General features: G+C 43.8%; 1 protein-coding gene across 1 annotated transcript in view; it reads left to right on the forward strand.

The window, feature by feature from the left end:
- Positions 1-4,273, forward strand: part of Gata6 (GATA binding protein 6) — a 33,435-nt gene extending 29,162 nt beyond the window's left edge. Inside the window, 1 exon segment of the mRNA XM_028876694.2 lies at positions 2,954-4,273. Within this exon segment, the coding sequence (XP_028732527.1) occupies positions 2,954-3,121 (168 nt within the window). The 3' untranslated portion in view covers positions 3,122-4,273.
- Positions 4,274-14,685: the final 10,412 nt, after the last annotated feature.

Here is a 14,685-nt window from a genome sequence, read left to right on the forward strand (position 1 = left end):
AGTTCCAGGACAGCCAGGGCTATACAGAGAAACCCTGCCTGGAAAAACCAAAATGAAATAAAATAAAATAGATATCTAAATGCACCTGTTCAGACATTGTTATTAGTTAACATGTCTGTATATAAAGTGTCTATAGTAGGTACCCAATCACAGTAAAGACTACACACATAGAAAGTACTGTTATTAAGTTCCTGTTGTTAAAATGCTTCCCCCAATTCTATCCCTGATCCCGGGTGACTACACAGCAATCATTGTCTGGGAACAAAAGCAGTGTATCCGTGGCTGGCCCGACACGCACCCTGTAGACCAGGCTGGACATGAACTGCACCATCTATTTATTATTTGTATTTTATGTGTGTTGGTGTTTTGCCTGCATGTATGTTTGTGTGAGGGTGTCAGAAACCCTGGAACTGGAGTCATAGATAGTTGTGAACTGTCATGTGGGTGCTGGGAATTGAATGGGTCCTCTGTAGGCTTCTAATTTGGCACAGACCCCTTTTTTGGAAGATCCTTGTTTCACTAACAGTGGTGGGCTGGTAGGATGACTAAGTGAGGAAAGGCCCAGGGTGGTAGGAGAGGACCAACTCCTGTAAACTGTTCTTTGACCTCTGCATGCATGTGATGGTGAGCACATTCATTTGCATACATGTGTACACGCACATGTACACACATCAGTAAATGTTACATATAAAGATCTTCTCCTGCGGAATGCTCACACAGCAAGGCATCATGCTGATGTGATTACAGACATGACCTCCTGAGCTGTGCCTAAGCGAGGTCATCAGTATACAGAGAAGACTGAGGGAGTTGGCTGCACCCTCTAGGTGACCCACCCAGAACTTTGGAATTCAACCTGTCCCCAGTGAGCAGGCTGATGTAGGTCCTAACCCAGAAGCCTTTGGCCCCTGTGACTCCTTTCCTGACGCTTACCCTCCCACTTGTCTTAAGCTGTCAGGTAGAACAGGCAGCTGGCTCCTGGATGAAGGATTGATGAGAAGTTGGATCTCTCTATGTCATCCACTCCTGTTGTGGAATGCCTCTCTAACACAATGGGTTCTTTGATAATTGGCTCCCAGTCTGTGCACTCAGGCACTTAAATGTGGATCTATCCACCCTGGATTTGCTTGTAATGGAGTTCCTGGATTAAGATCTGAGGTTAGCCCTCAGAGTTACGAGTGTCATGTTATCTGCAACATTCAGTTCTATGACAGCATTATTGCAGGTATTTCAAGAATCTGTATTAAATTTTGGATATTTCAAAGCTGGGCATGGTGGTACATGCTTTAATCCCAACTCTTCGGAGGCAGAGGCAGGTAGATCTCTGAGTTTGAGGCCAGCTTGGTTTGTAAAGTGAGTTCCAGGACAGCCAGAGCTACACAGAGAAACCCTGCTTAAAACAAGAACAATAACAACAAAACAAAACAAACAATACAAAATAAAACAAAAATTTGATATCTCAACAACTTTGAAGTTTGCTTCTCTCCCCACCCTGTATCTTCCTGACACGTGGATCTATCTAGATCCAACGCTTCCAAAGCACCTACGTACACTGCAGAATGTCTTTATGCTTACAATATTTAGACTAAAGTCTGAGTATAGGGGTTTTCTCCCACCCTCCCTCCCTCCCTCCTTCCCTCCCTCCATTTTTCATCCTTTTCTTTTTCACATTTAATTTTGAGTTTGGATGTTCCTAAGTTGACAAGACTGGCCTTGAACTAACGACATCTTTGTGTCTCCCTCTCTTTCCTTTTTCTCCAGGGTCTTATTTTATAGTCTGGGCTGGCCTAGGACATACTATGCTCCCCTGGCTTGCCTTGGACTCACAGCATCTCCTTCTCTCCATCTCTTGGGTGCTGGGGTTACAGGCATTCACTGCCTTGCCTGCCTCCAGACCTTGAACTCTCAGTTCTCCTGCCTCAGCTTCCTGAGGACCCGGGAAAACAGACCTGGGCAACCAGGCCAACTTGTTGCTGGCTTTTTGTCCACCTGAAGTTTTGCTGGGAAAGAGAAAGATGGGGACCTGTGGACAGTTGGGTTTGGTTTGTCTTGTTGGAAAGTTTGGGTAAGGTGGGGGCAGGTCACATGACTGGACCAGTTGGGTTCTCTCCTAGAGCACAGCCTTCTAGTTCCATGCAGGTCTGTAAGGGCTGGAGAACAGGCAGATCCTGCTTGAGAAAAGGAGTCCATTGAACTGCACTGTGTCCAGGACACACAGAGCCCAGCACACTCCCATTCAACGTAGCTGCACCTGGCACCTCCGATTTCTGAGAAATAGTCAGAGCATCAGTGTGGCTGTTTGAAAAATTTAAGGGGTGGTGTTTCCAAAAATATTATTTGAAAAAATTTAAGGAATCATAACCTGTTTTCAGTATGGAATAGAGTCCCAAAGCTTGGAAGAACTTAGGGTGCCTGAGATTTGGGAAGAAAAAAAAGATGTGACTAGAGAGTACATACATGGTTGCGGCTGGAGTTTTGAGAAACTTTTTAACATGACTGGTGCCTTCAACTGCACAGTCTAAGCAGACTCCAGTTATCTGGGTTTGATCCTACGATGTTTGGTAATGTGTGTGTGATGCTCTGGCAGCATTTGGTCCAGGTCCACAGGATGTTTTACCTGGCTTGTTTCCACTGGTCACTTGGATGGTTGGAGTCCTTCAGGCCCCTCCTCTGCCACCTGCATCTTTCCAGGGGGCGCTGAGCACCGTTCATTCTGTATTGCCACGACGGTGAACGGCACTGGCTGGCAGAGCTCAGCACAGTGGGTGCCCCTTGCTCTGGGCAAGGAAGGGCAAGGCTGGCTTTTCTCCTCCTGAGTGGTTCTCTGGGACAACTCTGGGCCTGGCTGTGCTAACCATGTCATTTGTTCCTAGATGCTGAGGCAGGAGGATTGGGCCAGTTAGCAAAGCGATGTTTAACTATTTCTCTTTCTCTGTTCTCCTCTTTCTCCTACAAGCCGGGTGCCTCGGTGATGTCTGCAGTGGGAGAAGGCGCCAACTCCGAGAACAGTGACCTCAAGTATTCAGGTCAAGATGGCCTCTACATAGGCGTCAGTCTGTCCTCTCCTGCTGAAGTCACGTCCTCTGTACGGCAGGATTCTTGGTGTGCTCTGGCCCTGGCCTGAGCTGGTGCTGACAAGGGGTTAGGAGGGATCTGAGGCCTCACGCCACTTGTGTCTGAATTTGTCCAGCAGTCCAGAGGGCAGCAAAAATGCAGACGTAACATTCCTTCGATGCATGATTTCTGTGCCTTTGTTTTGAAAGAGATATATTTCCCAAGAAGCTTGCTGAAGTAAGAAGAGATGGCTCCTTGCAGGAAGGGCCAGTACAGCAGGCACGTGGCCTGCTCCCACCAGCCTGGGCCACCTCCAGCCAGCCTGCCTCTGGGTCTGCCCCACACCAGTGGCAGAAACTGTGACAATGACTGGAGCCTTGTCTGCTAAGGAAGACTGAGAGATTTAAAAAAAATGTTTTATGCCTATTGCCCCAAATCATGTGCTTCTTGTGATCAACCTCGGTTATCCCAGAATTTATTCATCCCTGATCGACATTAGCATTTCACAAGCATTCATGGAGAGGAACACTGAAGCCATTTGGTACATCCTGGGGGGCTGAGTGCAACTCCTGGGGTCTATTAGTCTGCAAGATGGAATTATACCGGGCAGATGCTGACTGACTTTTCTCAGCGTTCATCTGAGGTCACTCGGAATTTGTAAACAGGGTAGCAAACAAGATATTTTTCTTCCATGTACACAATAATTTTTTAAAGTGCAATTTGCGTTGCAGCAATCAGTGTTAAATCATCTGCATAAGATTTAACAGCATTTTTATAATGAATGTAAACATTTTAACTTAATGGTACTTTAAATAATTTAAAAAATGTTAACTTAGACATGCTTCTTACACCCATAGCCCATTTCTGTATTCCCAATTGTTAAAAAAAAAAAAAAAAAAAGCAACAACAAAAAAAGATTTCAAGAACAAATCTTCTCTCAGGAAAATTGCCTTTTCTCCATTTATGAATTTTTATACAAGAATACCAACACAGCCCCCTTTCTTTTACTGAGAAAAAAGTGCTGGAAATTGCAACAGACCTTTACTACCTAAAGATTAGCATTTGTAAATACTCTGAGCATCTGTAAGCACTCTTGAAGTCTGTACCGTGTGACTAACCCACAGGTTGGTTTACATTATTTTTTTTTAAATGGGATGTTGTATGGAAACCTATTTCACCAGAGTTTTAAAAAAATAAAAAGGGTATTGTTTTGTGTTCTGTACAGTGAGTTACTTCCTTTTCATCGTAATTTTGCTGCTGTGTGTGTCTATAAATTGTCACATAAAACAAAGTGCGTGTCATGTTTGCAGCCTGCCTTGAGGTCATTATTTCAAAGAATTGTCCTCTGGGAGCCTTGTGCACCTTGGTTTATTTGAAATTGGCACACGCAGTGGGTCAGCACTTCCCGACGCACCAATGGCATTGTCTGAGGTTAGGAGCATTCTGCTTAGGACACAACATCCTAGCCAGCCCAGGAGTTCCTTGTGAATGAACATACTCTGGAGCTCAAGACCAGGACACTCCTGCTGCAGAGTGTCGCAGAATCTCACTAAGTTGCCCAGGGGGCTTTGAACTTGCAACTCTCCTGTCTCCATCTCCAGAGCAGCTGGGGTTACAGGCCTGTGCCACCAGTTCCAACCCAAGTCTTTCAAAAGAAGTCTGGTGGTCAAAATTTGGCACCTACAACTCTATCTGCTTGAGGTTTCTGGATGGATTGTGCGGAGTGGGGGGGAGTGTTCAGTGGTTGACCTCTGAGCAGGCAACTTTGTGCCCCCTGGGTGGTAAGAATCTGGTACAAGAAGGCGTTAGACACTGGGTCAGACAGAGCAGAGAGAATGCAGTGTGCTGGCTGCTTCAACATCGTGAGATTTTGGAAGGCAAACGGCACAAGGCAGTTCATAGGGATGCAGGATAATGGACCCTGCTTGATGGCCCCTAAAGGACAGGGTCACAGGTGAGCTGAATCTTCTCCAAGGAGCAGCCAAGCTCCCTGAGGTCCTGCAGTGAGTGCTTCCACACCTGCAGGACAGAGCGGCCCAGCACTGTTTGTTTTCCATAGTGGCCCTAGGGTCGACATCATTAATTTAGTTCAAGAGATTTTTATTTGGCTTGGTTTTTCTTTTTTAGGAATATTGCAATAATGGCTAAGCTATAGCAATTAAAGATAAACTGTTTGCTTAGCAGAAATGCTTCCGTTTCTGTTATTAATGGCTGTCTCTCTTCAGATCCGGACATCTTGCAGCTTTAGAATGCGTTGCTTCCTCCGTGAAGATGGAGTGAGTCTCAACAGTTCCTTTGTCTGCTTTTGTGTCCTGCCGCCCCACTGGCAGATTGTATCCGAGGCAACAGTGGTCCCTGTAGCCCAGTCTGGGGTCCCCAAGTCTGAAGGGCCCTCCAAACCAGGGAAGCTGGTGAGATTACTGAATTCTGTCCCCTTCGGGTCTCCTCCCATCCCAGGCTCTGGTCTTTGGAGTCCAGGGAGAATGTATCCCATCAGGTTCAAGAGCGTCGGGGGCTGAGACTTGCCGCTGCCCCTCACCATGAACCTATTTGGTCTGGGCCTTTCACAGAAAATTTACACATCCATATGGTCCCAGACGGGAAAATGGAAAAGTCTGGCAGCCGCTGGGTCTGCAGAACTAGGAAAAAACAGCTTTGCTTCGCTTGGCTCGTGGCTTCAGTGTCTTTTAGTGAGTTTTTTATTTCTTAGAAACAGCTAATTTTTCATTGTTTCCCTTCTGTGTCTTCTTAGCTATTACAGTTTCCTCTCTGTCTCCCCGCCTCCGGCTGCGGGCTTGGTCCATATTTTTGTAATTGCTGTTCCTTTAATAGACTGAGGAAATACAGTTCCACTCAGATAACGCTTGCTGTGTTCCAGTTTCTACACAAAGTACTACACCTTCATGCACTTTATATTTAGCTATAGAAATATAGTTCTTTTTGAGACAGTCTCATGGTCGGAAATTGTCTATGTAGCAGAGGCTGGCCTTGAACTGATGCTTCTGCTTCTACCTCCTGAATGCTAGGATTAACAGGTTTGTGCCACCAAACCCAGCTTGCTGTGCTGCAGATCAAACCCAGGCTTTGTGTGTTCTACCTGCTGACGTATACCCCCAGATATTTAGCTATGTTTTTGTGAATTCTTTTCCTAACATTCCAAGACCAGCCTAAAGAAATAGTAAATTTGTGTGGCACTTCTGAAGTGATGCTGTGTGTGTGTGTGTGTGTGTGTGTGTGTGTGTGTTGCATGCATGTGTGAAGGGGTACAATGGCTGCTGTGTATACATGTGGAGACTTGGACAGTAAAGTTAGACAATTTCTTTTATTGTTAGGGAATGACCTTATGAAACAACCTTAGCTTTGAGGCAGCATCTCTCATTGAATCTCCAATTTAGCAGCCAGCAAACCTCTGGGATCTTTCTGCCTCCGCCTAATGATGGGACACACAACCACCTGAGCTTTTATGGGATCCAAAGTCAGATCTTCATGCTTACATAGCCAGCATCTTACCAACTGAAATGTCCCAGCCTGTGTACTGGTTTCTATACCAAGTGATGCACATAAACCAATTTGTCTCAGACTAAGTAAACTAGGCCCATGATCCCTGCTTTACAAATGTGCCCGAGGAACAGGCAAGAGAAGCGATTCACACAAAGTCTACTGTCTGGCTCCAGTGTACCTCCATTTATTTGAACCCTATGTCTTTCCATCTCTACTTAAAGGTGACTTGCTGGCCATGCTGGGGCAGGCCTGTAATCCAGGCACTTGGCAGGAGGATCAAGAAGAACTCAAGGTCAATCTTCTCAAGTTAGAGGCTAATATGGGCTATGTGGAATTCTGTCTCAGAAAGCCCAAACCACACTAAATGGAAACAAACCCCAAACCCAAAACAACCAACCCCGAAAACTAAATACCAGAGAACATAAAGAACACCTCACTGGTGCAAAATCTCTCTGAGCTTTGTTGTGTCAATTTTTTTTTTCTTGGAACACTTCTACAAGGTCTTGGCAGTGGTGTTTTGGGCTCTATCTTCTTAGAGTGTCTGTTGCATTTTCCATCACTGTTGCCATTTTTACTGTGATAATTGTGTATTACCAATGATGCTGCATGCAGAACTGCACACAGCACTTGTAAAAATTACACTGACCCTTGGGTCCCCGCCCGCCCCCCTCAGCATCTGGATTTACAGGTTTTGTGGCAGGCTAAGGAAGCTACATGTTTTGGCCTTCATGTTTGTTTACTTTTTGTTGTTGTTTTGCTTTTTAAGATGGGCGTCTATCTATTTAGTCCTGACTGTCCTGGAACTCGCTATGTAGAGACCAGGCTGGCCTCGAACTCACAGAGATCTGCCTTCCTCTGCTGGGACCAAAGGTGTGCACGACCATGCCTGTCCCCTAATGTTTCTTGACTAGGACAAAACTCTGGAGTTCGAAGCAGTGGGAGTGGGAGATGGCCGACGGCACATGTGTGCTTTGGCCATTCCGGGCCTCCCTCAGCTGTGACTCCTGTTTTCTGTTCCTTGTGGTTCCTTCCATTCATTTCCTTTTTTGTGTCCACTTCTTTCCCTCTTTCCTCCTCCTTCCCTACCTTTCCTCTTCTCCTTTCCCCTTCCTTCTGATCCCCCAACCCGTGTGTGCTGAAGGGTTTGCCTCAGGCTCCTAAGCACTGGGATCAGGCCTGAGCTACCCTGCCCGTCTTCCTTGTGCCACAGATGAAGCGCATCGGCTGGGGATGAGCAGACCAGCACCCATTTCACAGCTTCGTGTGTGGCAGCGGCTCAAGGCTGCTTTGACTTTGCTTTTTTCACTCAGCGTACACGTGCTCCTTAGTTGAACACTTTCTTGCTGTTTCACTTTCAGGTAATGCTGCGATTGATACCGCGCTTTCGTCGTTTCGCAATCCGCATGTGAGCTGTCCAACACACTGCTAGCAGCGGGGTTGCTGTTGGGCGGTGGTGGCGCACGCCTTTAATCCCAGCACTCGGGAGGCAGAGCCAGGTGGATCGGGAGGCAGAGCCAGGTGGATCTCTGTGAGTTCGAGGCCAGCCTGGGCTACAGAGTGAGTTCCAGGACAGCCAGAGTGGTTACACAGAGACACCCTGTCTCCAAAAACAAAACAAAACAAAACAAAAGTATGATTGCTGACTGGAGGGTTTTGAGAGCTGCGGCTCCAGGCGTGGATGGCTATACTCTGCTAATGCACTGCTTAGGATGGCACTGTGCCAACAGAGCCACATCCCAGCCAGACTTTTCCTTTCCTAGCTCTGCCAAGTTGCTCTTACAGAGATTATCCCAGTTTATACTCCCACTGGCAGTGTACAAGAATGTCTATTTCCTCTTAGTCAAATGAGCTTGTTATCAAACATTCTGATCTAGTCTCTAGTATCTTTGAGTTTTGTTTTGCATTTATCTTGTGTGAGGTTGAATGCCTTTTCCTGTGATTGAGGGTGATTAAAGAGCCTTTCATGGTGCTCTTACTGTTTTTGAGACAGAAACTCGATTTGTAGCTCTGTCTAGCCTGGAACTTGAACTTCCTATGTAGGCCATATGTGGGCCTAAAACGTCTGGGGATCTTTCTGTTTCTACCTCCTGAATGCAGGGATTGCAGATGTGTACACACATTCCAGGTAGTCTTTCTGTTCTCTTTCTACAGTGCTGGGGATAAAATCTATAGCCTCATGAATGCTAGGCAGGTGCCTTACTATGAAACCACACCCAGAGCCTGGGCCTCCTCTCCCCTCCTCCTTCCTCCCCTCCCCTCCTCTTCCCTCCCCCCTTTCTTTTCTTTTTTTCCTTTCAGCTTTGTATCCCTGGCTGTCCTGGAACTCACTCTGTAGACCAGGCTGGCCTCAAACTCAGTGCTGGGATTAAGGTGTGAACTGCCATGTCCAGCTCTTCTCTTCTTTTTTCGAGATATAGCCCAGGCTAGCCTGTCACTTACTATGTAACACAAATTCACCACCTCCCTGCCTTACCTTTTTTGGGTTCTGGGATTACAAGTCATAGTACTATGAATAGATTTGTTTTTTTTTTTTTCTTTTTAAAAGATAGTTCAATTTATTGGTGCTTATGGATTTAGAGTAGCAGTTCTCAACCTGTGGGTTTCGACTCGCTTGGAGATTGAGTGGATTGCCTAACACCACAAAAACACAGATTTTTATATTACCATTCATAACAATAGCAAAATTACAGTTATGAAGTAGCAGCAAAAGTAATTTTATGGTTGGGGTCTCTACAACATCAACTATTTTATTTTATTTCAATTTTTTTAACTTAAATTTTTTTTTCATTTTACATACCAACCACAGTTCCCCCTCCCTTCCTTCTCCTGCTCCCTCCCTCTCCCCCCAATTTCACCCCTATCCCCTCTTCAGAGAGGATAAAGCCTCTCTTGGGGAGCCAACAAAGCCTGGCATATCAAGTTGAGGCGGGATCAAGGCCATCCCCACTGTATCAAGGCTGAGCAAGGCTTCCCACCACTGGGGATGGGCTCCAAAGCGCCAGTTCCTGCACCCGGGATAAGTCTTAGTACCACTGCCAGGGGCCCCTTAACAGATCAAGCCACACAACTGTCACTTACCTTCAGAGGGCCTAGTTTGGTCCCTTACAGATTCCCCAGCTGTCAGTCTGGAATCCGTGAGTTCCCAGTAGCTCAGCCGAGTTGTCTCTAGTTTTCCCCGTCAGGATCTTTAGCCCCCTTGCTCATATAATCCCTCCTCCTTCTCTTCAACTGAACTCCAGGAGCTCGGCTCAGTGCTTGGCTGTGGAACTCTTCATCTGCTTCCACCCGTCACTGGATGAAGGTTCTATGATGATAATTAGGGTAGTCACCATTTGATTACGGCCAGTTCAGGCACCCTCTCTACTGTTGCTAGGAGTCTTAGCTGGGGGTCATCCTTGTGGATTCCTGGGGATTTCCCTAGCACTAGGTTTCTCTCTAACCCCATGATGGCTCCCTCTATCAAGACATCTCTTTCATTGCTCTCCCACTCTGTCCCTCCCCCAACTCAGCCATCTCAATCCCTCATGTTCCCATCCTCCATTCCTTCCCCTTCCCCACAAGTTTACCCAGGAGATCTTAACTATTTCCCCTTCCTGGGGTAATCCATGCGTGTCCCTCTTAGGGCCCTCTTTTTTTTTTTTTTTTTTTTTTTTTTTTTTTAAATCTAGCTTCTCTGGGACAGTGGATTGCAGCCTGGTTAATCTTTGCCTGCGTCTAATATCCACTTATGAGTGATTACATGCCGTGCTTGTCTTTCTGGGTCTGAATTACCTCACTCAGGATGATTTTTTTCTCATTCCTTCCATTTGCCTAAAAATTTCATGGTATCATTTTTTTTTTTTTTTTTTTTTATTTAACCGCTGAGTAATACTCCATTGTGTATATGTACCACATTTTCTTTATCTGTTCTTTGGTTGAGGGGCATCTAGGTTGTTTCCAGGTTCTGGCTATTAATAATGCTGCTATGAACATAGTTGAGCAGGTGTCCCTTGTGTATGATTGAGAGCATTGCTGGGTTTTAAGGTAGGTTGCTTCCCAATTTTCTGAGAAGCCGCCATATTGGTTTCCAGAGGGGATGTACAAGTCTGCACTCCCACCAGCAGGGGAGGAGAGTTCCCCTTGCTCCACATCCTCTCCAGCATAAGCTGTCATCAGTGTTGTTGATCTTAAACATTCTGACAGGTGTAAGATGGTATCTCAGAATAATTTTGATTGGCATTTCCCTGATGGCTAGGGATGTTGAGCAATTCCTTAAATGTCTTTCAGATGCTGCTTCTGTTGAGAATTCTGTTCAGATCTGTAGCCCACTTTTTAATTGGATTGTTTGGTATTTTGATGTCTAGTTTCTTGAGTTCTTTATATATTTTGGAGATCTCTGTCAGATGTGGGGTTGGTGAAGATCTTTTCCCATTCTGTAGGCTGCCATTTTCTCTTATTGACTGTGTCCTTTGCCTTGCAGAAGCTTCTCAGTTTCAGGAGGACCACTTATTAATTGTTGCTCTGTGTCTTTGCTATTGGTGCTATATTCAGGAAGTGTCCTCCTGTGCCAACGCTTTCAAGGTTGCTTCCCACTTACTCTTCTATCAGATTCAGTGTAACTGGATTTATGTTGAGGTCTTCAAACCATTTGTGCATGGCAATAGATATGGATCTATTTGCATTCTTCTACATGTGAACATCCAGTTATACCAGCACTATTTGTTGAAGATGCTTTCTTTTTTCCATTGTACAGATTTGGCTTCTTTGTATTCATAGGTTGACATGGATTAATGTCAGAGTCTTCATTTTGATTCCATTAATTCACATATCTGTTTTTATGCCAAAAACCAAGCTTTTTTATTACTATAGCTCTATTGTAGAGCTTGAGGTCAGGGGCGGTGATGTCTCCAGAAGTTGCTTTATTGTACAGGATTGTCTTGGCTATCATAGGTTTTTTTTGTTTTTCCATATAAAGTTGAATATTGTTCTTTGGAGGTCTGTGAAGAATTGTGTTGGGATTTCGATGGGGATTGCATTGAATCCGTAGACTGCTTTTTGGTAAGATTGCCATTTTTACTATGTTGATCCTACCTATCCAAAAGCATGGGAGATTTTTCTATTTTCTGATATTTTCTTCGATTTCTTTCTTCAAGGACTTAAAGTTCTTGTCATACAGACCTTTCACATGTTTGGTTGGAGGTATCCCAAGGTATTTTATGTTATTTGTGGCTATTGTAAAGGGTGTTGTTTCTTTTCTTTTTCTTTTTTTCTTTTTCTTTTTTTCCTTCGAGACAGGGTTTCTCTGTGTAATTTTGTGCCTTTCCTGGGACTCACTTGGTAGCCCATGCTGGCCTCAAACTCACAGAGAGCCACCTGGCTCTGCCTCCCAAGTGCTGGGATTAAAGGCGTGCGCCACCACTGCCCAGCCATGGGTGTTGTTTCTTTGATTCCTTTCTTAGCCCATTTATGATTTGTATATGGGAGAGCTACTGATTTTTTTTGAGTTAATCTTGTATCTTGCCACGTTACTGAAGGTGTTTATCAGCTGTAGGAGTTCCCTGGTAGAATTTTTGGGGTCACTTTTGTATACTATCATATTATCTGCAAATAGTGAAAGTTTGATTTCTCCCTTTCCAATTTCTGTCCCCTTGATCTGCTTTTGTTGTCTTATTGCTCTAGCTAGAACTTCAAGTACTATGTCAAATAGATATGGAGAGAATGTACGGCCTTGTCTTGTTCCTGATTTTAATGGTATCACTTTGAGTTTCTCTTCATTTAGTTAGATGTTGTCTGTCGGCTTGCTGTATATTACCTTTATTATGTTTAGCTATATTCCTTATATCCCTAATCTCTCCAAGATCTTTATTATGAAGGGATGTTGAATTTTGTCAAAGGCTTCTTTAGCATCTAATGAGATGATCATGTGTTTTTTTTTTTCTTTAAGTTTGTTTATATGGTGGATTACATTGACAGATTTTCATATGTTGAACCATCCCTGCATCTCTGGGATCATGATGGATGATTTTTTTGATGTGTTCTTGGGTTCAGTTTGCCAGTATTTTATTGAGTATTGAGTATGTTCATGAGGGAGATTGGTCTGTAATTCTCTTTCTTAGTTGCATCTTTGTGTGGTTTGGATATCAGGGTAATTGTAGCCTCATAAAAAGAGTTTGGTAGTGTTCCTTCTGTTTCTATTGTGTAGAACAATTTGAGGAGTATTGGTATTAGTTCTTCTTTGGAATTCTGGTAGAGTTCTGCACTGAAACCCTGGGCTTTTTTTGGTTGAGAGACTTTTGATGACTGTTTCTACTTCCTTAGGTGTTATTGGTCTATTTAAATAGTTTATCTGGTTTTGATTTAATTTTGGTATGTGGTACCTATCCAGAAAATTGTCCATTTCTTTTACATTTTCCAATTTTGTGGAATACTGGTTTTCAAAGTATGACCTAATGATTCTCTGGATTTCCTTGTTTTCTGTTGTTATGTCTCCCTTTTCATTTCTGATTTTGTTAATTTGGATGCTTTCTCTCTCTCTCTCTGCCTTTTGGTTACTCTGGATAAAGATTTGTCTATCTTGTTGATTTTTTCGTAGAACCAATTCTTTGTTTCATTGATTCTTTATATTGTTCTCTTTGTTTCTATTTTATTGATTTCAGCCCTCAATTTGATTATTTCCTGGCATCTACTCCTCCTGGGTGAGTTTGCTTCTTCTTGTTCTAGAGCTGTCAGGTGTGCTGTGAAGTCGCTCCTGTGAGATTTCTCCACATTCTTCATGCAGGCAGTTAGTGCTGTGAGCTCTCTTCTCAGCACTGCTTCCCAGAGTCCCACAAGTGTGGGTGTGTTGTGCCCCCATTTCATTGCATTCGAGGGAGTCTTTCATTTCTTTCTTTATTTCTCCCTTGACCCCAGTGGTGGTGATTCAGTTGAGTGTTGTTCAGTTTTCATGAATTTGTAGGCTTTCTGTAATTTGTGTTGTTGTTGAAGTCTAACTTTAATCCTTGGTGATCCGATAAGACACAGAGGGTTATTCCTTTTTTTTTTTTTTTTTTTTTTGTATCTGTTGAGGTTTGCTTTGTTACCGAGTATGTGGTCAATTTTAGAAAAGGTTCCTTGAGGTGCTGAGAAGAAGGTATATTCTTTTGTGTTTGGATGAAATGTTCTATAGAAGTCTGTTAAGTCCATTTGATTCATAACATCTGTTAGTACCCTTATTTCTCTGTTAAGCTTCTGTCCAGTGGTGAGAGTGGGGTGTTGAAGTCTCCCACTATTTTTAAAGATTTATTTATTTATTATGGATCCAGTAGTCTGCCTGCATGTATGCCTGTATGCCAGAAGGGTGCACCAGATCTTATTATACATGTTTGTGAGCCACCATGTAGTTGCTGGGAATTGAACTCAGGACCTCTGGAAGAACAGCCAGTGCTCTTAACCTCTGAGTCATCTCTCCAGCCTTGAAGTCTGTGGGTTTTGATGTGTGATTTAAGCTTTAGTAAGTTTCTTTTACAAATGTGGGTGCCCTTGTATTTGGGACATAAATGTTCAGAACTGAGACTTCATCTTGATGGATTTTTCCTGTGGTGAATATGAAATGTTCTTCTCCATCTCTTTTGATTAATTTTAGTTTGGTGTCTATTTTGTTAGATATTAGGATAGCTACACCAACTTGTTTCTTACGTCCATTTGATTGGAAAATCTTTTTGCAGCCCTTTACTCTGAGGTAATGTCTGTCTTTGAGGTTGAGGTGTGTTTCTTGTACACAGTAGAAGGATGGATCCTGTTTTTTTGTACCCATTATGTTAGCCTGTGTCTTTTTATAGGTGAATTGAGTCCACTGATATTAAGAAATATTAATGACCAGTGATTGTTAGTTCCTGCTACTTTTAGTTTTGTTGTTGTTGGTAGTGTGTATGTGTGTGTGTGTGTTTCCCTTCTTTGGGGTTCACTGGTGTGAGGTTATCTATTACCTGTGTTTTCATGGGTGCAGCTAACTTCCTTGGGTTGGAGTTTTCCTTCCAGTACTTTCTGTAGGGCTGGATTTGTGGATATGTATTGTTTAAATCTGGTTTTGTCATGGAGTATCTTGCTTTCTCCGTCTATGGTGATTGAGAGCTTTGCTGGATATAGTAATCTGGGCTGGCATTTGTGGCCTCTTAG

Source organism: Peromyscus leucopus, chromosome 19, assembly GCF_004664715.2.
Source record: "Peromyscus leucopus breed LL Stock chromosome 19, UCI_PerLeu_2.1, whole genome shotgun sequence".
NCBI classification, from domain to species: Eukaryota; Metazoa; Chordata; class Mammalia; order Rodentia; family Cricetidae; genus Peromyscus; species Peromyscus leucopus.